The 21973-nt window shown below is 41.0% G+C and overlaps 3 protein-coding genes across 3 annotated transcripts in view; 1 reads left to right on the forward strand and 2 right to left on the reverse strand.

Annotated features, from left to right (window-relative positions):
- Positions 1-4060, reverse strand: part of HMGN1 (high mobility group nucleosome binding domain 1) — a 1114480-nt gene extending 1110420 nt beyond the window's left edge. Inside the window, exons 1-4 of the mRNA XM_042457838.1 lie at positions 3855-4060; positions 3139-3159; positions 2676-2705; positions 2462-2512 (exon numbers count right to left, since the gene is read on the reverse strand). Coding sequence (XP_042313772.1) covers positions 2462-2512; positions 2676-2705; positions 3139-3159; positions 3855-3869 — 117 coding nt within the window. The 5' untranslated portion in view covers positions 3870-4060. The remainder of the gene's footprint in view (positions 1-2461; positions 2513-2675; positions 2706-3138; positions 3160-3854) is intronic.
- Positions 4061-4424: 364 nt separating this feature from the next.
- Positions 4425-12840, forward strand: GET1 (guided entry of tail-anchored proteins factor 1). Its single transcript, XM_042457837.1, has 5 exons — positions 4425-4740; positions 7360-7525; positions 9490-9557; positions 10246-10360; positions 12605-12840. Exons 1-5 carry the CDS (start codon positions 4612-4614, stop codon positions 12676-12678), a joined length of 552 nt encoding a protein of 183 aa, XP_042313771.1. The 5' UTR covers positions 4425-4611; the 3' UTR covers positions 12679-12840.
- A 2545-nt stretch (positions 12841-15385) lies between these two features.
- Positions 15386-20514, reverse strand: LOC121925555 (lebercilin-like protein). The gene is made up of 3 exons (XM_042457831.1): positions 20279-20514; positions 19120-19249; positions 15386-16343 (listed from the first exon to the last, which is right to left on the reverse strand). The coding sequence occupies exons 1-3, from the start codon at positions 20432-20434 to the stop codon at positions 15577-15579; spliced, it is 1053 nt and encodes a 350-aa protein (XP_042313765.1). The 5' UTR covers positions 20435-20514; the 3' UTR covers positions 15386-15576.
- Positions 20515-21973: the final 1459 nt, after the last annotated feature.

The following is a 21973-nucleotide window of genomic DNA, read 5'->3' on the forward strand; positions in this document are numbered from 1 at the left end:
ACGCACTTTCTTGCGAATGGATCAGGAAGGCTTTCAGTTCAGTGTCAAAAAAAGAGTAACATAAAGATTAACAACTGACCACACTGAGAAACTTGTTTCTTTTTGCAAAATATTTTCTCATTCATTCACGTCATCAAAACAAAATGCGGCACATCGTCTGCACACACAGTAAAATACACACAGAATGTTCAACTACGGTAGTTGTACTGAATCAGATTTTTCTCTGCTTGAAATGGAAGTAATAACTGATGCTTAGAGTAAGGGTGATAGTACTACAGTATGGGTACATTGTAGAAATAATGCAGTTTGAAACCACTTTAAGTGTTGTAGCTCCTTCCTACGGAATCCTGGGATTTGTAGTTTTACAAGGTCTTTAGCCTTCTCTGCCCAAGTACAGGTGTCTAAAAAAGCTACACATCCCAGGACTCCTTTTGAACTTTTTATTTTTTATTAGAAATAGTTACTAAGTCCTTAACTGTAAATAACCTCTTTAGTCCTACCAGTATATTAAGAGCAAGCAAAAAGCAATAAAAACAGAAGAAACAACATGAACAACACAGAAAAAAATATATTCTGTCTCCTTCAGTTCTCCACAGTATCAGGCAGGCAAGTGCTCAGTCCCATAAAAAACCTTCAACCTACTGAGTTCATAGTTGAGGTTCAATTAATTCATAAAATTCTTAATTGCTGCACCAAATCAAACAATAATGATGCATGCAGATAGGTTAACAAGGATGGTGTGATGAAAATCTATCTGTCCCTTTTAATCCTAGTGATCTTACCCACTATCAAAATTTAGACTGCAAGCTCTTGGAAAGGGATGAGATTTATTCATGTGTGTTGCTTTATACAGTTGGCACCCACAGACTCCACCATCCACACCTTGAAAATATTCCCCTCCCTTTGATTTTGAAATTTTATACAACAGACACCATTTTAATATCATAGGATTTGAGCATCTACCGGGCCGGTGGGGCTGGATGGAAGGGGGCAACCAAATTATGTAGTTTAGTACACTTTTAGCACTAAGGTAAGTTATGCACCTCAAAACCAGAAGCATATTCCATTATTTTGAATATATCCATTTGCATGTTTTCTTGTAAAGACACTTTCACTTTTGTAGAATTTCAAATATCTGTATGATCACTTTAAATCAATATATCTTTTGTTTGCACATTTCAAGCACCTTGCACATGGGAGTTATTAAACCTATTTTTTTTTGTGACAGGCGATGTACTTGAAACACAGTGATCTGTGAATTACCCGCTTCCACTGATTTATTATTATCAGCTTAGGAAAGAATTTTATATTGTTTCTAAGTATTAATTGTAATATGAAGTTAGCATAAAACATTCATACTACCTTAACAAATTGCTTGAATACCTATGTCACAAGCCTACTGAGAGATCGGCAACTGTTAGCAGTATCAGATGTAGTTTTCAGATTCTGAATAGTTCTACGTAATCCAAGGCGTCGCTAAAGGGCTACGGACCACTCCAGGTGATACCCAAATGGGGGAGGGTGACACCATTGCTCCCCAAAAATCTGCCACTTGTGTCCCCTTAAAATGCTCAAGCGGGAGAGGCACAGTGGGACGTACCCGTGTTTTTTTTAAAAAAATGATGTAAAATTTTTACTCTTTTAAAATTTTCTTTAAAAACACACATTTTACCAAACTGCTCCTATAACCACATGAACACAGAATACATTTTGGCTGTGCATATGACATTGTAACTTACACCTTTAAAAAAGGCAAAGGTTGTCTGTTGACATGAATGTTTAGTCATAACCGATTGTAGGAACAGTGCTCATCTCCATTACTAAGCCGAAGAGCCAGTGTTGTCAGAGGACTGCTCCGGTGGTCATGTGGCCAACATGACTCCACTGAATGCTGTTACCGTCCCACTGAGAAGTGGTACCTATCTACTTGCATTTTCATGCTTTTGAACTGCTAGGTTGGCAGAAGCTGGGACTAGTGACAGGAGCTCACTCCATCATGCAGCACTCAGGCCTCTAACTGCCAACCTTCTGGTCTTCCAATCGCCAGAACTGGCGTCTTAACCACTAGGCCACTGCATCCCTTTAAGTTACGATAATTTTAATGTTGTTCCTTCTTTATGTCATGACTATTGCCATTATACTCAGTGATATACAGGAATTGTGATTTATGAGTAACATTAGGACAAAAAACATGATTAAGGATTTGGTATGGTGTGGTATAGTGGAGCAGACCAATTGTGACACCATGAGTTACCACACCAAGTGATGACAACCCTAATGTCGCCACTGACATAATGTGAAAGCATTAAAAATCTCTCAACGCAGTCCACTGAGAACATTTGGCAATGACCCACGAATGAAATGAAAGGTTCTTTTTCCAGCCAGCTCCCAATAAAAGGCACTGTAGACCTGAACATGCCTTTTCCTTTGACATGCCACAACAGCAGGGGGAGAAACTCACCTTTGCAGCTGGCTTTTTTGGCTTTGCTTCTACTTTGGCAGCAGCAGGTTTCTGAAAGAGAAAGCCACATTCATTTTTACTAAAGGTTCCTCTTCTATCACGGAAAAACAAAAAACAAATAAAGAACCACCCCAAAGCCTTGAGTCCCTCTGTTGGGAGAAAGGCCAGATATAAGAAAACACTACTACTACTAATAATATATAACATTACTTACAACGGACAGCCGTGCTGATCGCCTCTTTGGCTAAAACGAGAACAAACAACAACAACAAAATGAAAAATCTGGCATTAACAATAACCAGTATTAATGGGTATTAACAGCTTCTTCGCTACACTTGTCCCTCCATATTTGCTAGGGTTAGGAGGGGCACAAGACCCTGTGAATATGCAAAAACCACAAAGAGCAAAACCACCATGTTTTTACCTGAGAAGACACCTCTCTAGGAAGCTCTGGGTCCTCCAGGGCAACTCTGTGGTCAACGTCCCACAGACACTGACCATAGAACTGCCCTGGAGGAGCTACAAATGCCTAGCAGAGTAGTCTCTCTAGGAATCTCTAGGTCTTTCAGTGAAACTTTTAAAGTCGACCATAGAGTTGCGCTGGAGGAGGACCTAGATAGAGGGAACACATCAATCAAAGCCCCAAACACGGAGGGAGGAGTCTAATAACGTCTTACCTCTTCTTCGGTCACGTTCACCTGCAATGGAAGAAGGCAATATATGAGACAGTGAGGGGATGGGTTTGTTCGAATTAACGCATGCGCGCTACGTCTTTCCCGGGCGGTGACGTCACCGCGGACACGCCCCTCTCCCGCCGCTGCGCAACGTCTACTCCGGAGGTTCTACGGGAACGTTCCGTACGTTGCGAACTGCGCGACGCTCGCGCCCCGGACGAGGGAGGGGCGCCTCAGCGGAACGGAGCCCGCCCCAGCGTTTTAAAAACACAGTGGGGGGGGGGGCCTTCAAAGGGCAGCCATTTATAACCGTCACGCCTCCTCCCCTCTCCCCCATTCTTGGAGCTAATAATGGCTGCGTCCAGGCTGGAGAAATACCCCGGTTTGGCCCCGCTTTAACTCTTTGTCTCTTTGCTATGGAATTCTGGGAGTTGGAGTTTGTTGTGGGGCCTCCGCTCTGGGCCCACAACAAACTCCAACTCCCAGAATTCCATAGCCTTGACCCAGAAAAAGAGTTAAAGCGGGGCCAAACCGGGTTATTTTTCCAGCAGCCAATATGAGCGTGAAAAACTCGGGCCCCTCAGGCCGAAGCCCTGTCCGCTTCGCCTTCGCTCTCTTTCCCTTATGATAAAATGAGCGACGAAGGGATGAAGGGGAGAGGAAAGCGGGCGTCATTTCCTCCTCCGCCGCCGCCGCCGCGCGTTCTCCCCGTCGCCAACCTTTCTCTTCGGCATGGCGGAGCGAGCTGGGATGCCGGACTCGGAGAAGCCCGCGGTGTTTCCTTGTGCTTTTTATTAGTATTACTGTTATTCTTTATTCCCCAAAGGTCGGAGCGCTGGGCCTGGCGCGGCTGCTGCTCCTGCTCCCTCCAGCCCACTCCTGCGCACAGGCGACTGAGAGAGAGAGTGCCCGCCTGCCTGACCCCCCCTCTTTGCCTCCTCCTCCTCCCGCAACCATCCCAGCAGCGCCAGCGGCGCCGCAACAGGATCCAGCCGGATTGAGGGAAGGGGGGCGCGTGCTCACTCCCTCCCTCGAGCGCGCGCCTCAGCCGGGCGCTCCTATTGGGCGGCCGCGCTCGCGGGACCACTTTCAAATCACAACCGTTTGCCTTCTACCCTCGCGAAAGGAAGGGAGACCTGTCCACTGCAACTGGCTCCTCCTCAGCCAAAGAGGAGACCGAGATTTGTTGATTGGTTGATGGAGGCGTGTCGTCATCGTCCTCCTTTTAACCCCGCCCTCTTTTACGTCACAAAAGGGGCGTGGTACTCTTTTTTGTGATGTATGCGCATGCGCATAGTAGGCGAGGTCAGAACTCGAAGAGCTTGGTTGTGAACAATAGCCTCTGGTGCTCAGAGCCGGCGGCGGCGGAAGCCGCCGACATGCGCGCCTGCGCAGTGGGACTAAACGGACGCGAGCCGTAGACGCTAGCGCTGTGTGTTCAACCTGCCCTTTTTGTCGGAGGGAGGCAGGTGAGAGATGGATGAGGTGCCGCCGCTGCCGGCGGAGCCCGGTCACGTGAGGGACGGCGGCGCGTGGCTCCTGGTGCTGGGCTCCGTATTCCTCTGCAGCCTCCTCAAAATCCTCCTGCCTTCCTGCTCCTCCGTCGTAAGTGACGTCACACACACACCGCGCGCGCCCGTTCCCATGGCGACGGCGGCGCCCCGATCCGCGCATAACATAAATATCTTCCTTGTTGCTGTGTGCCTTCAAGTCTTTCCCGACTTATGGCCGAGCCGGGATTCGAACCCGTGCCTCCAGAGTTGTAGACAATGTTCAAACCACTAGGCCACGCTGCCCCGAAGTCCTCATATTCCGCCCTTATTCCCATTTGCCGCTGTTGTTGTTTCTAACTGAGGGCAGCCCCAAGGGGAACCTGCCCTGGGGCTTCCTTGGCAAGATGTCTTCAGAGGGGGTTTGCCATTGCCCTCTCTTGAGGCTGAGAGAGTGTGACTCTTGCCCAAGGTGGGTTTCGGGAATCAAATCCTGGTCTCCAGGCCAGTGCTGAGACCACTAGGCCACTCTGCCTCGAAGTCCTCATAGTCAGCTCTTATTTAGATTTGCCATTGTTGCCTGCCTTCAAGTCCTTTCACAGTTATGGTGACCCTGAGGTGAAGGGTTGCTTCAGAGGGGTTTGCCATGGCCATCCTGGTGGAGCAGCGGTTAAACGTCTGCACTGCAGCCACTCACAAACCACAAGGTCCTGAGTTCAGTCCCAGCCAGGGCTCTGGATCCACTCAGCAGTCGCTAAAATGAATACCCAGCTTGTTGGGGGCATTTGGCTTACACATTGTAAACCGTATAGAAATTATTATTATTATTAACCTTTATTTATAAAGCGCTGTAAGTTTACACAGCGCTGTACATCAATTTTTTTAGTCAGACGGTTCCCTGCCCTCAGGCTTACAATCTAAAAGACACGACACAAAAGGAGAAGGGAGTGGTGGTGGGGAATAGGATCAGGTCCAGCAGATCTTTTCCACCTCCGAGGCCTGGACCAAGGCAGATGGACTGGAGGAAGGGCTTGGCTTCTTGATGGATGGTTAGAAGGAGGCTTCCTGGGTCAGAGAGGGTCTCACCTCTGGGAATGCTTCTCTAAACAATATAACAAATGCACTTGCTATATCCTCTGAGGCTGAGAGAGAGAGCGTGCCTTGCCCAAAGTCACCCAGTGGGACTCCACAGTCCAGCGCTCAAACCTCTGCGCCACTCTGGCTCTTTCAATCAAAACAACTTCCTTTAGAAGAGCACTTTTTAAAAGAACCGTTGTTATCGATGCTAGTGGCCATAGCACCTGAACTGAAACTTGTCACTTGGGTCCAAAACCCACTGCAGAAGTCATCCAATTTGGTTATTCCCAATTTTTATGTATGTTAGCCACTTTGGGTCCCACTTTGGGAAAAAGGCAGGATAAAAATAATAAATAAATAAATATTCTGCTTCAACTGCCCTGGATCAATGCTAGGGAATTCTGGGAAATGTAGTTTTGTGAGACATTGAGCCTTCTCTGTCAGAGTGCTCTGGTGCCACAATAAACTAGAATTCCCAGGGTTCCCTAACACTGAACCAGAGCAATTAAAGCGGTCTCAAACAGGATAATTTCTGTAGTGTGATTAGGACTTTGCTCTTCTGATTTAGCCCTATATTGCTATATATAGGATACCATTGTCAATATCATTCCCAAAGTTTTATTGAAAGATGCAGATCATATAATGTTAGAAAAGAGCATTATAACATGGCTGGTCAAGCTTTCTAATACATAAAATAATGTTCCATGGTACTAATGTAATAAGCAGATCTATTGTTTTTCATTAAAACAATTATAAAAGTTTAAGCCAAAAACCCAGCCTTCTAACAGCGTTCGGTTCTTGTCTGATTTCTACTTTTTCATGTATTTTGCACGTATACATATTGTGCATATACAATATGGTGCACATATATGTATGTATAAATATGCAAAACACGTTCATTTAGGAAAAATTGCATGTTTGGAACAAAGTGTGTTCCAGAAAAGTTCATATATTAGGAAGATGTACATAAAAAGGCATGTAAAGTTTTGTACTTTTTAAAAAAATAACAAATTAATGTAGAAATAGGGTGAATTTAACACTGAAAAAATAGAAACTGGGCAGAACTTAAATGGCCTGTTGTGGATAGCTATAATTGTGTTACTCGTGTTGTGTTAATTGTGTTACTTCATCAGAGTTCACGGTTGGGAATATTTGAGAAGATTATTTGCAGATTCCTACATGTAATGATGGAAGCAACATCTCTGACTAATTTGTGGCACAAAACTTCGATATCCATCAGATGTCGCCCTTCTCCAGTGCTGTGACACAGTTGTTTCAAATTTAAATGTATCAGATATGCATTTTAATATTTTGAGAGCAAAACCACACTTGCACATAAATATGCTGCTTATTTTAATATGGTTTTTAAAAATATAGATTGATATAGAAACAGAACTGTAGGTTCACAAAAGTGACACAAAACACATACTGGAAAAACTGCTTTAAAAATAGGTTCCTTCCTATGGGGTTGTATCAGTGCTTCAGTTTTGTGTTATTTATGTTTGCGATGGACAGAGTCATGTCCAAGAAATCTAATCAACTCATGATTTGCATGGATGGACTTGCCACAAGGTTAGTCCTGGAAACAGATGGTCTAATTTTATGTAAAAAGAGAAAAAAAGGCATTGCTATTCAGGTATCTTTGTCTTTTTCTCAGATATCAAGGTTACTACAAAAGGATGCTGAGCAAGAATCTCAGATGAGATCTGAAATTCAGAACATGAAGCAAGAACTTTCTACCATAAGTATGATGGATGAATTTGCCAGATATGCCCGACTGGAAAGGAAGATTAACAAAATGACTGACAAGCTTAAGACTCATGGTACAAACTTGCTGCTTATATTTGCATATTAATAATATTTCAGCCTTGATCTCTCTGCCATTTTATTTTCTTTCTCCAACTCTGTTGTTATTAGTGGTTGTTGGGTTTTTTAAGACAAAAATATAAAATGTGACTATCAAAATTTGCATACCTGCAGATCCAAAAATTTCCAGAGACGGTTTTTGTAAGTTTGTTTTTAGTTATAGAGCCTTGTAAACCAGTGTCCCTAGGACAGGGTAAAATCATGTGGCCTTCCTGATGATGTTAAGATTACAAGTCTCAGTAGCCCTAGCAAGCATAGCCAATGGTGAGGAATGATGGGAATTGTAGTCAAAGATCATCTAGAGCAGTGCTACTCAAAGTGGTGGTCCATGGACTAGGGCAAGTCTGCAAGCCATTGGCTGCTTATTTATTTGTGTATTTTGTTTTTAGATTTATACCCTACCTTTCTCTCAGGATAGGATCCAAAGCAAGCTTATCCGAACTGTGTTTCCAGCAATGCAAGAAACAGTTGTAGCTAATGGGCACAAATATTGTACTACTCCCTGGCACATTATGGGGAAAAGTTGCTAGTTCCCCACTGCAGATAGCTTGAGAAACATTGGTCTAGAGGACTGTATAATTACCACCCTTGAGTTTCAAAGAAGCCAGGGAGAATCTACCACTCAAATCTGGGAAGGAGTATCCAGAAACATACAAGGATGAAAGTCAGAAATGTACAAGCAATTGTATTTCCTATTACCATGTATGGATGCGAGAGCTGGACAATTAAGAAAATGGACAAAAAGAAAATGAAGTCATTTGAGATGTGGTGCTGGAGAAGAGTGCTGAGGATACCATGGACAGAAAAAAGAACAAATAGGTGCCTCCTAGAGCAGATCAAGGCTGAAATTTCCCTGAACAGACAGGCCAAAATAAATCTGCTTCGGGTCATTTTGGAGGTATGCTGTTTAAATGACACACACATCTTAAGAGGCCAGAAGATGCACCAAAACTGTGCTCCAGTGCTTAGGCCTGGAGCAAGGCTTTGGCGTGGCTTCCGTCCTCTTAGGACGCATGCATCATTTAAACAGCATATTTCCAAAGTGACCCAAATCAGCTTTATTTTGGCCTGTCTGTTTAGGCCCAAAGATGACTCAGCTGTGGCTGTCGTACTTTGTTCACATCATAAGAAGACATGACTTATTAGAGAAGACAATAATGTTGGGAAAACTGGAAGGAATTAGGAAGAGAAGATAGCACGTTAGATGGATGGACTCAATTAAGGATGTCACAGGTATGAATCTGCAGAAACTGGGAAGAGTAGTGGAGGATAGGGATCTTGGAGATGTCTCATCCGCAGGTTTGCCATGAGTCGAGATCGACTCGAGGGTGGTTATCAACAACAAAACACACAAGTTTCTCTTTTCCTCATTTCATAAACCAAGGTCTCTGGACAAGACTCCTTGGGGGGAAGGGATCTGTGAAATGGGTGCAAAAATGATCTTCCCATTTAGTTTTGTTTGAATTTTTCTTGTCATAGTAAATTTTAAGCTAAAAATAAATCTTTTTAACTTTTATTTGTAATTTATCCACTCCAGACTAGTCTGTGTAAAGCATTAGTGGGCAAAGTATGGCTTGCTGGCCACACACAGCCCACAGGGCTTTCCAGGATCACCAAAATGCTCCCAAATCCCCTCTAGGAGGTATGGGGGTGTATTCACCTCATTCTGGAGACTCCAAGGCTATTTATTTTAGGCCCAGAAAAATGCTTGTTTAAAAACCAGAAGTATACTGGTGGCCTAAAAGTCTGGTGAAAATGCCACCTGCAGCCCCTAGAGGATATTGGGAAGTCAAAAATGGTGCGTGTGTGATCTCTCTTATTTTGAAGTGGAGGTGTAGCCCCTCCATGATCCCCTAGCCTCCCACAGTTGCTTGTCCCTTATGCAAAGAAACTAGTTTCTAAAATATTTTTCTTTTAACAGTGAAAACACGAACTGCTCAACTGGCCAAAATAAAATGGGTTATAAATATTGTGTTCTACATCTTGCAAGTAAGTAAAATCAAGTTACTAGATATTTTCAAACGGTACATTAGTACTACACTGAATATGTCCCCAATATGTATTAATAGCCAATGTCTGTAATCAGAAGCACTTATCACATAGGGAAAATTATGTACGAGAGAACGAGTATTGCTTGGCCTTCTCCATAGTGTTAGTCTCCTGTGTGAAGAGTTGTATTTTGTATGAATAAAGTATTCGGTTACATGACTCACTCTTCCCACATAAACGCACCCTTTTCACCCATCTTCAGTCTGAAGTTGTATAGTTCAGGACCAGGTGCAGATTTCCATCCCATTAAGAACTAGCCCCGTAAACATCCCCTTGTGTCCTTTTTTTTTTGTCCAACAGCAAGTCATGCAGGGCTGTGACCAGTGCTATGCACTCTTGAAATCAATACAAAGGTTACAAACATTACTCCTAAAGTTCAGGCCAAGAACAATAGCAAATCAGGAGCAGGATGTGTGCCATGGATATTTTATGATAGCAAATTTACATTTTCTGGGGCAAGGAATTCTTACCTTCTTTTAATAACTTTGAAATCCTTTTCATTTTTGGCATCGGGTTGTTCTTAATGACAATGCAAAGTTTTAGAACTCAGTAGACATCAAAAATGCTGAATATGTAACTGAATGCAAAAATACTTTAACTTTTTTTAATAAAAATTTTTGTATTCCAGGCTGCCTTAATGATCTCACTAATTTGGAAGTATTACTCAGAACCAGTAACTGTGCTCCCAAGCAAATGGTTAGCTCCGTTAGAACGTTTAGTGGCTTTTCCAACAGGAGTGGCAGGTAAGATTGATAAAATGCTTCTCCACCTTTGAATTGCATCTGTTTACTGTCTTAACATTTATTGTGACCCATTTTCAATACATTGGCATTGTATGAATTCACAAGCAGTTGCGGAACATAGTTATGTATAGGGCTGGGGAAACTGCAGTCTTCCTAGCTGTTGTCTGCAACCATTGTCTCCTTGGAGTCGTGGAGATTTGTTGGACTACCTTTTTTATGGCCAAAGAATCAAGGGTGAATTGCTTCTGGAAACCTAGGAGTTACAATTCATCTTCTAAATAGATTGCAACGCTCCATGCTTGCACTATTTTACATACACAAATACTTGCTTTAAAAACCAAAACTGGATGTCTAGCAACTTTTTGTTTTGGGTTGGTGCTCTTTTATTAACCATTTTTGGCAGACTCTGCAGCTTCTATAGTCACAAGGCAGAAAATTGATCTCCAGGCCCATTGAAATGCTGGATAAACCCTCCTGTAGAATATGATGACTTTGTCACCAGGGACTACTGGCTTCTCGTGTGATAACAGCTACCGTGGAACAAGTGTCTAAGTGGGAGACATAGGGGCTGAACAGACAGCCTGGAAAAGCCAGCTTCCCAGCAGCTTTGGGGCATGGCATTTTGACAGCGCATGCCCCCAAGACACCCTAAAGTTGTGCTCGGCAATCACACGGGGAGGGGCAGCTTCCAGCTGCTCCATGGGTGTGGTGTTTTGATGACACCCCCCCCCCCCCCCGGAGCGCCCAGAAGCCACCTTGGGCTTGCACCAGGGACACCTAAGGCAGCCCAAAACCACTCCAAAAAAGAGTGGATCTTTTCTGCTCCAATTTGGGCCAGCAGTGGGTTGGATTGGGGCCACAGTGTGTGCGTGCTGCAGTTCAGGGACAAGCAGATATGAGGCAGCCCCAATCCACCTTTTGGGGGCACTCTTTTTTGTCCCATTATTTAAAAGGGTCACATAATTCCATTTTTAGTCACCCTAAAGTAGAATTAAATTGTAGCATCCACTGTCATTCTGGATATTATCAGAGAAGGCTTAAAAATGGAATTAAAGCAGATCAGATCCATCTGTGGCCAAACTTTATCAGACTCTGCCCACCGTTATTATTTTAATTGTTCGTGTAATTTTAATCTTAAACTGTTTAATTCTTTTTTAAGGGGGGATATTTTGTATATTATGGTGTATTCTTTTAACATTGTAAGCCACTTTGATTGTTTTTACAACAAGCAGGGTAGAAATAAAAGTTTTATTATTTATTATTATTTATCAGATGTTGCTTTGGCTGAGGTGTAGCTGGTCTGTCGTCCCTTCATGACTACAACACCACATTTTACTGATGGGTTTTTCCCATCAATTTCTGCCAATATTGCTGTTGTAGCATTAGATTCATGTGTAATAACGTCTGGCTTTCAGTCCTGGCACTGTGCACTCACATGGTGTCAGTTTCTTCCTCTCCCTCACTTCTGCCTCCTACCTGGTATTCTCAAGCAGTCTGTCGTTGTTTTAACTTACCCCCCCCCCTCCCCGGCATCACAGAGAGAAATAAAAATTAAAAAATTGGAAGGCATGCTGGTTAAGCAATAGGGCAAGGAGGTGGGTTTAAGCAGCATGCTGGGAGAGAGAGTCCTAGATCAGCAATGGCTGCTCCAGTGATTTCAGCAATGTGCAATAGGGACTGCTCCTAAGCAGGTATGTATTATATATACTCATGTATAAGTCTAGAAATTATAGCCAAAAAATGACTTCAAAAACCTCACTCGACTTATCCACGGGCCAATACTGTATTTTAACTCTTCTAAAAAGAGTTACCATCTCCTGGTGAAAGGCAAGAACATAATCTGTCCTGCCCCCTCTACTCTCTCAACCATCCTGCCTTTAGTGTGATCTTGAACAGTTATACCCGCTCAACCTTTGTAATTTCTTTGGTATTGTTTTCCTTTGCTTTTCTCCTTGAAACCTTGCTTTGTTACATGCCCCAAAGTTTTAACTTCAACTTATCCACGGGTCATATAAAAATCCATATAATTTTGTTCGCAAAACCTGCCCTTGACTTATACATGGGGTCGACTTATAGTTGAGTATGTATGGTATGTATTTCTTTTTATTAATACAATTATGACAAGAATGGGAATGATAATCTCCTCTTGTTTTACTTAGTACCAGAATAGTTTTCTTGTATGTATTGTACTTTCATGTTTATGACAGTACTAATGACTTACGGCATCCCTCTCTCATTTCTTAGGTGGTGTTGGCATTACATCTTGGTTAGTGGTTTGCAACAAAGTTGTGGCAATTATGCTTCACCCTTTCAGCTGAGAGACAATCCATTTTCAGCAGCATTCCTATCATCACCATGTTTTCAAAAGTGTTCTGTTTCTTAATCAAAGGCAACATATATATGCCTTTCAACATCTGTACTGTGATAAGCCAATGAAAGGGGAAGGGTTTAGGATCAAATAATAAAGCCCACATAATTTATCTTTTTGTAAGATGTTATTTGTGCTGTCCTCTACATGCAGACCTCAAGTTCCAGTTATGTTTGTCGGTTTCGCTGCAGATTAAATATGCTTAAATTCTATTGAAAGCAATAGTTTGTGTAATGCTATAGTTTTCTTAATATTATTCAAAAGTCATTCTTTTTTGCAATGAGCATCAAAAGAGGAGCTATACTGAATATGAGGCTTTCACAACGTCCCTGATGGATATATTACATATTTAAGATTTTTTTTCCAGTTTGAAACAAAAAATGCATGGTTCACAAAATTGAATGTTTGAAGTTTGACCTAAATTGACAATGGTTTCTTTGACTAAAACTACAAAAAGCCTAGCTGGAGCACATCTTCATATTACTCAATGTTATGATTTAAACTTCACATGGAATGATGCTCCAGAGCTGATGTGGAAGCACACAAGCCACACACTTCATTATTTAGCCAGGTGCATGGTGCTGTGGGCTATATTTTAGTGGAAGAAACTGGCAAAACACCTCCGAATATTCCTTGTCTAAGAAAACTGAGTGTCACTTTAAGTCGAACTTGGTGAAGACACACAGATGATATCTGAGCTTACCCATTATTTCTTTTGAACTGTCAACTCTTCTGTCCTCCTTGAGCATTGAATCTTCTTTAAGAAAGTTTTGATCAGTCCCAAAACCCAGATTATAATTGAAAGTCATTTATCATGTTATGATGGCTCTTCTTCAATCCCCTTTCTACTCTTGGTATTATGTTCTCTTCTTATTAAGACAATGTAGCATGATTTAATGGCCTCAAGGAAAGAGGGTGCTGTGGGAAATTATGTGAATTGTGCATCAGCCAATTATCTTCCCAAATGCCACTGTTTACAGGACCATAGCACTAGACAGAAAATGACATGTGGCAGTAGTACGCTAGAATAGTTTAAAATATTTTTAGCACACAAAACTTCCAACCTGTTTTGTTTTGTTTTGTTTTGTTTTGTTTTGTTTTTTTGTGGAAAATCTTTGTTGAATTCACTCTAAATTTCCCCCATCAAGCAACTCACAATATAAGCAAATATGTTATAGTATCTGGAGAACAGTACTTTATCCAGGTTTCATGGAAACATATAGCAAATATTTGTCACCACAGTGGTTGTGGATAGATTTTCTCAATTTTTGTGACTCTTAGAAACTCTGTTAATCCAGGGTATTAGAAAGTCTGGGTGGGGTAGCAAGGTTTCTCCAAAATAAAGGTCGTTTAGAGATAGATACAGTGGGACCTTGTTAGCCGCTGGGGTTTGGTTCCAGATCCCCTGTGGATAACAAAATCCGTGGATGCTCAAGTCCTATTAAATATAATGGCAGAGCAAAATTGTGTTACATTTTTCATTTACAGGCTTGAGCTACAGTAATTTACTTTGGAGATCAACGGCTCTGAAGTTGAAAAATGTCTTTTTTTAAAAAAGCAATCTTAAACTGTAGAAAGAAAGATTTTCTGTCCAGTGCAGTTTAAGAGGCAAGTTTTAAGTCTTATTGATTCCTAAAGAACTTGAGGTATTGCACACAGAAGTGCTGCATATGAATCTGTTCATATCTGTATCTTCCACATCTGTCTGTGGTAACTGAATGGGTTTCATATTCCTATAAGACAACTGTCAACCCAAGCCCTCTGTACCCAGTTGTTGTCCATGTGCTACCTTCAGCTGTGCTGCTGGCTCGCACTGGTAGAGCAGATGCACTTCTATGACTGACAGCCTGTGTTTGCTATCTGACATAACATTGCAGCTGCGCAATTCTAGGTAAAAGAATGGGTAACAGGATAAATTCCTTATTTATTAGGAACAAAATAGTGCTCAATTGTGAAGTTTGGTACATGCTGACAAATACATACTAACTTGTACTTTACATTGTTCTGTGTTGGACAATAAAGAAAACAAAGCTGTGGGTAGTACAATAGTTAATTATATGATAAAGAATGTTTGATTAGAAGGAAAAAAAATACTATTTCAGCTCTTTTCTTCTCCTCAGTCTAGGATGCAAGTACAGGTGAAATTGCCGGTGTTAATAAAAGAGATTACTGCTTTTCTGGCAATCACCCTTTTTCACCCATACTTTCTTCTATAGGACTGTGGTAAAGAGTCATTTTGGCAGTCTTGAAATATGTCCATATTAGATTGCATAAATCTTACATGTATTTGTTGTTATCAAAATACTGTATCAAAATTCCACTGACAGTCATTATGAATCACTTTCCTGACCTTAGTAGCTAGATATGAATTTTAACTGCTTTATTCATTTAAGAGTGGATTCTAGAATGGAGTCAGCATAAATTGTAGAACCTACAACTGAAAATAGTCATTTACTACTACTATTTCAAAATAAATATTTGCACCAATCCCTATTCATAAAATTCTTTCAGTGCTTTTCTTAACTGGTCGATTTTTATACCTTCTCTGTTAGCACAGCTATCAGTGGTCTTCATTTTAGATTATTAAACATTCACTATATTTAAGCAAGTTTCATCGTCAGGTATAAACTAGCATATCTCACATGTTTATTTTTTTGTGAAGAAATCAATTTCTGTTATGTGCAGAGGACTGCATGGAGGTAATTTAAATTATATTCAACAGGAAAAACAATCCTCAGAAGCTACTGTATTAAATTACATTGCTTTTCAGTAGTTTTAAAGTACTATGTTTTAAGATGAAAACCTGTAAAATCTTAAATGACAGATTCATAATTTCGTTATCATGAAATTATTTAAGGTTTTCCAAGAAGGAAACTGTATCAAAACCCTTTATGGGTGTTTGTTTGGAATCACCACACTGAAAGCTATCATGCATGTATGAAATGTCCTCATAAAACTTTTCATTCTGTGAAAAAGACTTTTTTTCCTTACCCACATCTTCAAAATTAGGTTTCAGATTATTGTCTTGCAAGATGGAGCTAGTTCCAAAAAGTTCTTGCATAAGAGTGTTTTTCTTCTCCGCTGATACTGTAGGAATCCGGTCTTCGCTGTGTACTGAAATGCCCTGCTTTGTGTTGGTAGTATTTCCAAATGATGGCTCATAGGCACTGGTAGAGCCACTTCCCTTAAACTCAGCTATATCACTTGGGTGTGTATTAGCCTGCCTGCTATTACCTGTGGTACTTGTATTGAACAACCGTCTTGTTGAAGGGAATCCCTGATGCAAATTTTCAACAGCTTCTGTAAATATGTATTGTTTCTTTAATTTAGATGGTGTTTTGTGTCTTTGTATTACTGTTGCCAATTTATCACTTACTACTTCTTTTGGCTCGTCTCTCTTGTTTTCATTTTCTTGATTTTCAGTTACAGCTTCTCCCAGATTGTTCTCCTTTTGCTCACTATCATGTGTAGACTGGAGTGATTCTTCCGTACATAATTTCTCAAACTCTTCTTTCAATAAGTCTAATCCTTGCCTGTCTCTTCGGTTCTTCTGTCTTTCTATGTTTTCACATTTAAAATATTTTTTGTTGCTTAGAGATATGTCTTCTAGTAACTCTGCAAATAAATATTATTTCAACAGTAAATATTCCAGGAATTCAAGCAAAAATATTATATAATTTTGATAGAAAAAGGGGCAAACATACACTAGAGACAATACATTGAATATCTAGAGATTCCCTTAAAATAAAGAATTAACACCCTCACCTTAAATAAGCTGCCAATAGGTTTAGGAAATATGCTTATGTGTTCATTCGAGAAAAAACTTAATGGCAGTTGTGGAATCTAAAGAATTTGGAATTGCTCCCAAACTTGCTTTCCTGCATAGAAATGGGCAATATTTTAATTGGCCTCTGGGGAAAGATAGTCCTGTCCATTGTTCTAGTAGTCAGTGCAGGCAGTGGGCTGGCTCAATTCCATCATTTAATCATAAAAATAGCAGTGAGAATGGTCTAACTCTCCGTATACTGTTGAACTGTAACCCCCAGCAATCCTTGAAAACATAGCCAGTGCTGTTCAGCATCTGAAGGGACAGCACAATGCTCATCCCTGCATTCAGATGTATTAAAGATATCATCTTTTATGATTATCCAAGAATTAGTACAATGGAGGATTATGTGTTTTAATATATAATCTCCACCATGATACTAACTTTCTATGATGTTGGGATTGCATGCTCCCAAGAGACAATACTGACAGTAGCAGGCTTATTTGTAGGGTTCCCCAATTCAACAGGCTTTTGCTGAGGAGCCAGAACAATGTGATAAATACCTTAACATGATGAGGGAAGCTACTGGACAGAAGCAGTACAGGGGTGGGGAGACATTCAGACACAACAGCAGTGGCACCATAGGTTACTCTTTAGTAATGTGTGCAGAAGGACGCAATGGTAAATACTGTCAGAACATACCATCTGAATAATGGGATGAGACTCGGGGAAAGGAGTATAAAAATTGAAGGAAAGTTAACAATTTGAGATGACACCATATTTCTAGCAGACAACAGCGAAGACTTGGAACAAGTCAATATAAATTAAGAAAGAAAGTGTTAAAAAGCAGGGTTACACTTGGATATTAGAAAACAGAAGAAATGCCCACAGAAGGGTTACATAACTTTTAAGACAGTGAAAAAGTCACAAATAGTTAAAAGAATTGGAAAAGCAGTTATGAAGGAACTAGATAAGATCCTTAAGTGTAAGTGTATATTATATTATATATTGCACAAATAATCCATTATGAGACCACTTTAACTGACCTGACTCAGTGCTAGAGAATCCTGGAAACTAGTTTATTGTGGCACCAGAGCTCTGACAGAGAAGGCTAAATGTTTCACAAAACCACAGTTCCCAGAATTCCCTAGCAAGTCTCAAACGATTATTTCTGCAGTGCATTTAGGAGCTTAAATACTAAGGTCACGTTGCTAGTTTCTGTGCACAGTTGAGACATGACAGGAAGTAACTAAATACTTGAAATGTGCTGCTGGAGGAGGAGTTCTACAGATACCATGGGAGTCCAAGAGCAAATTATGCCTCAGCTCTTCAAAATGACTGAACTAGAAACCAAAATGTCTAAATCTGGGCTCATAAAATCATAGAGTTGGAAGAGACTGCAAGGGCCATCCAGTCCAACCCCATTCTGCCATGCAGGAAATCTAAATCAAAGCATCCCCAACAGATGGCCATCTAGCCTCTGTTTAAAGACCTCCAAGAAGGGAGACTCCACTACACTGAGGGAGTGCATTCCACTGTCGAACAGCCTTTACTGTCAGGAAGTTCCTCCTAATGTTGAGGTGGAATCTCTTTTCCTAGATCTTGCATCCATTGCTCCGGGTCCTAGTCTCTGGAGCAGCAGAAAGCAAGCTAGCTCCCTTCTCAATATGGCATCCCTTCAACAGAGCTATCATATCACCTCTTAACCTTCTCCGGGCTAAACATCCCCAGTTCCCCAAGTCATTCCTCATAGAACATGGTTTCCAGACCCTTCACTATTTTAGTCGCTTTCCTTTGGACACACTCCAGTTTCTCAAGATCCTTTTTAAATTGTGGTGCCCAGAACTGGACACAGTATTCCAGGTAGGGCCTGACCAGAGCAGAATAGAATTGCACTATTACTTCTCTTGATCTAGACACTATACTTCTATTGATGCAGTCCAAAATTGCATTCGCCTTGTTAGCTGCAGCATTGCACTGTTGACTCATGTTCAATTTGTGGTCTACTTGAACTCCCAGATCCCTTTCACATGTATAGTGAGATGACAGCAAAGGTCACCATTGCAGGTGAATTCACTCAAAGCAACACCTATGAGTTTGCAGAGAGCCAGGATGGTGTAGTAGTTTGAGTGCTGGACACTGGGAGACTAGGGTTCAAATCCCCACTTGGGCATGGAAACCCACTCAGTGACCCTGGGCAAGTCACACACACTCAGACAGAGACACAAACATACACACACACACACACACTTTAAACAAATTTTAACAAGAAAATTCCATTATATATGTCTGCCTTAGGGTAGCCCTAAGTCAGAAATGACTTGAAAGCACACAACAACAACAACAAACAGCGAATTTACAAAACCTGAACAGAACTATTGAGGATGGAGGCTCTTGAAAGTCAGTCATAGTGTTGTCATAAGTCAAAGCCAATTTAACGAAAACAACAATATGTATTTCACTTTATGCACAACTCCAGCGGTTTATTCTAAAACAACCTCTCTAGACCCCACATTACCATACGAAGGACCAGAATGGTTGAATGGTCAAGGAATTTTGTTGATTATAAATATAGAATCAGCAAAATGTATAAAGTCATATCAGGTCAAAATTTTCTTAAACTACCTGAGCATGTTCTATCTGAAACTTCCTGCACTGGTAATTTTTCTGTTTGATGAGCCTCTGGTTTTGGTTCCATCTCTTTATTTACATCATTCATTTTATCTTTTGCACATACATCCTTTGTTGTTGGTGCCTTAAAAAAGTCACAGGAAGTAAGAAAAATACTCATATAAGTTTGTGCATGCTTTAACTTTTGAACATCTACGAACAGCAGTAAAATAATAATACTGTACAGATTTTCATTTTACAGTCCCATTCTCAAATGACCTTGTCACCTGTAATAAATTCAGAATATTTAAACTTTCCTCAAGATTAATGTAGGTTTAATGATGGCTTTTCATCTGGATTTAATCTCATTCTTACTTTGTAGGGAGTCTAAAATGAATGAAGTCACTTGAGTTCTAGCACACTTTAAAGTACAAAGGTATTGGTGGGGGTCAGTTTACCAAAAGCCCCATCTAAAAATAAGGGACTGCCCCCCCCCCCCCCCCCCCCCCCACCCATAAATTACAGAACCGAACTCAGGATTATAAAGGTTTGGGACTCTAGTTGGAATATGAAGCTCACAGAGGCACAGAAAGAGTCAGGAAGAGACTTTCACAAACTCTAAAGGGGCTATTGCTCCATGTACTTCACCAACAACTGGATAAAGGCATTGTTCGAAAGGTGAGAAACCTACAGTTTCTGTTTCATAGCATCAGGAATATAGAGATTGTTTCTATACAGAGTCAGACCACTGGTTTGGCTAACTCAATACTATCAAGCTTTCCAGGGTTTCTAGTTTTCCTGTGGTATCTGGAGATGCCAAGGATTGATCTGCATGCAAAGCAATTGAGTGAATTGTAGCAGGAGTGAAATGAAGAAAAACTGCAGTGAAATGAGATAACTTTCTCTTTTCCGTTTTACATCATGTTGCTGCAAAGTAATTAACATCTTGAAGCCCATTCTGGAGCAGAGGTGCATATAGCAACCTTTGGCAGCTATACTGGGCAACCGCTCCCATTAACCCATCTGCAATCCAACATATTTTCACACTGTTGCTATAAAATGACATTTGTCAAGATAATATGCTAGTAACAGGAAGAAACAAAACAATATAGGTTGAATTAGGAGTTATAAACAAGCAGTGGTTTGTTTTAACAAATATTCAGGTCTTCCATACCTCTTTTGAAAGAACTGCACTTTGCTTTCTCTCATGCTTTTGGAAAGGCAAGCTTTCCAGATTCATATCTACTTGTACCGATATGCTGACATTAACTTCTATGAAAAAGCAGAGAAAGTTAAACCTGAGAATTAATTTATTTGGCATTTTGAACATGACATTCTTTTCTGAGGTCTCTGTGGGTCACATTGCACCTGTGCAGCCCACTGTTGGAAACCTCTAGAGGAAGGGGCTGCTCTGGTCCCCAAACATGATCTTGGAGGACAATATCCCTGCTGCACCCCGCCAAAATAAAAATGCCCTCTATGCTCTGTAACATGGGGGGACACAATTGGGGGGAACCTGTTTTGGCTGTGCAGGGGCTCAAAATGGCATTGGGACTATGTGCCCACAGGCTACACTTTGCCCATCCTTTTGCTAGAGCTAAGCAGTCTTTTTGGCAGTAGCCCTGTCTCTTCCATTGTGCATGCTTCAGTCTAGTCCATTCCCAGTCAATCTCCTCAATTCTCTTTTGTCTGGCCCAGCATTATCATCAAAGAGAGCTTTTTGAGACTACATGAGCTAATCTTAAAATCTACCTTTTCCTCTTTCTTTTGGTGGCTACTTTCTTTCTTTCTTTCTTTCCTTCTTTACCCAGTTCCTTTTTCTTTCATCATCCAGTATATTTTGTTTTCCTTTCATAAAAGTTATTTTACCTTTTGTTTGGGAATTTTTCTCCCCTCCTTCTTCTGGGTTTATGGAATCAAAAAAAATTGAAAAATGCCTTCAGAACAGAAAGAGGATACTGCAGATGGACAGCCATTCCAGGGGTCTATTGTGCCTCAAGAAAGATCCATGTTGTTAGCCTCAGGGAGACACCTATTCAACCCAGCAAGTATTCACACAAGCTATCTTTTTCTTAACCAGCTTGACAAAAACCGAACTGTGGCTTAAGGCTCTTCTTAAGAAGGCTACCATTAATACCCCTGAGCTTGTCACATAGAATGAGTCAGCAGTCAGTAATTCTGGGAACTGAAGTCCAAATAATCTGGAGGCCTAAGTTTTGGAACCACTGTTCTACATGTCTACTCAGAACCATTATTTCAGTGCAGTTCTCTATATGTCTACTCACAACTAAGCCCGACTAAGTTCAATGGAATCTGACCAGCCAGAAGCCAATTTAAGGAGGACTACTCTCATCCTCCCTAGCAGGTGGAGGGTGGTTCTGTGAGTGCTGCAACAAGTGCATCTAATCTGAACATTGAGGTAAACCAAATAGTTGGATATGTGCTAAATGTAGCTTCTTAGCCATGCAGTAAAAGTGATCCACATTATTAAAGACTATCTATACCTGGACATTTCAGCCTATATTTCTTCAGCCCTTCAAAAATTATTAGTGGGGAATACAAAAACAGATTCTAAATATCAACCATGTGAAAAAAAACTATTATTGAACTTTCCATCTTCTGACATTGCATCAAATATAATCTTGTTTGTTGCTGTTGTTAACTGCTCTTGAGTTGACCTCAACTCATGGTGATCCTGTGGATGAGACATCTCTAAGACCCTCTATCCTCCATGGCCTTGCTCAGGTCCTGAGTCCAACCATCTGGTGTGCAGTCTTTCTTTCTACTTCCATCATTGACTTTTTAATGAGTCATGCTTTCTGATGATGTGGCCAAAGTACAACAGCCTCAATTTAGTCATCCTGGCTTC

Source organism: Sceloporus undulatus, chromosome 3 (genome assembly GCF_019175285.1).
Source record: "Sceloporus undulatus isolate JIND9_A2432 ecotype Alabama chromosome 3, SceUnd_v1.1, whole genome shotgun sequence".
NCBI classification, from domain to species: domain Eukaryota; kingdom Metazoa; phylum Chordata; class Lepidosauria; order Squamata; family Phrynosomatidae; genus Sceloporus; species Sceloporus undulatus.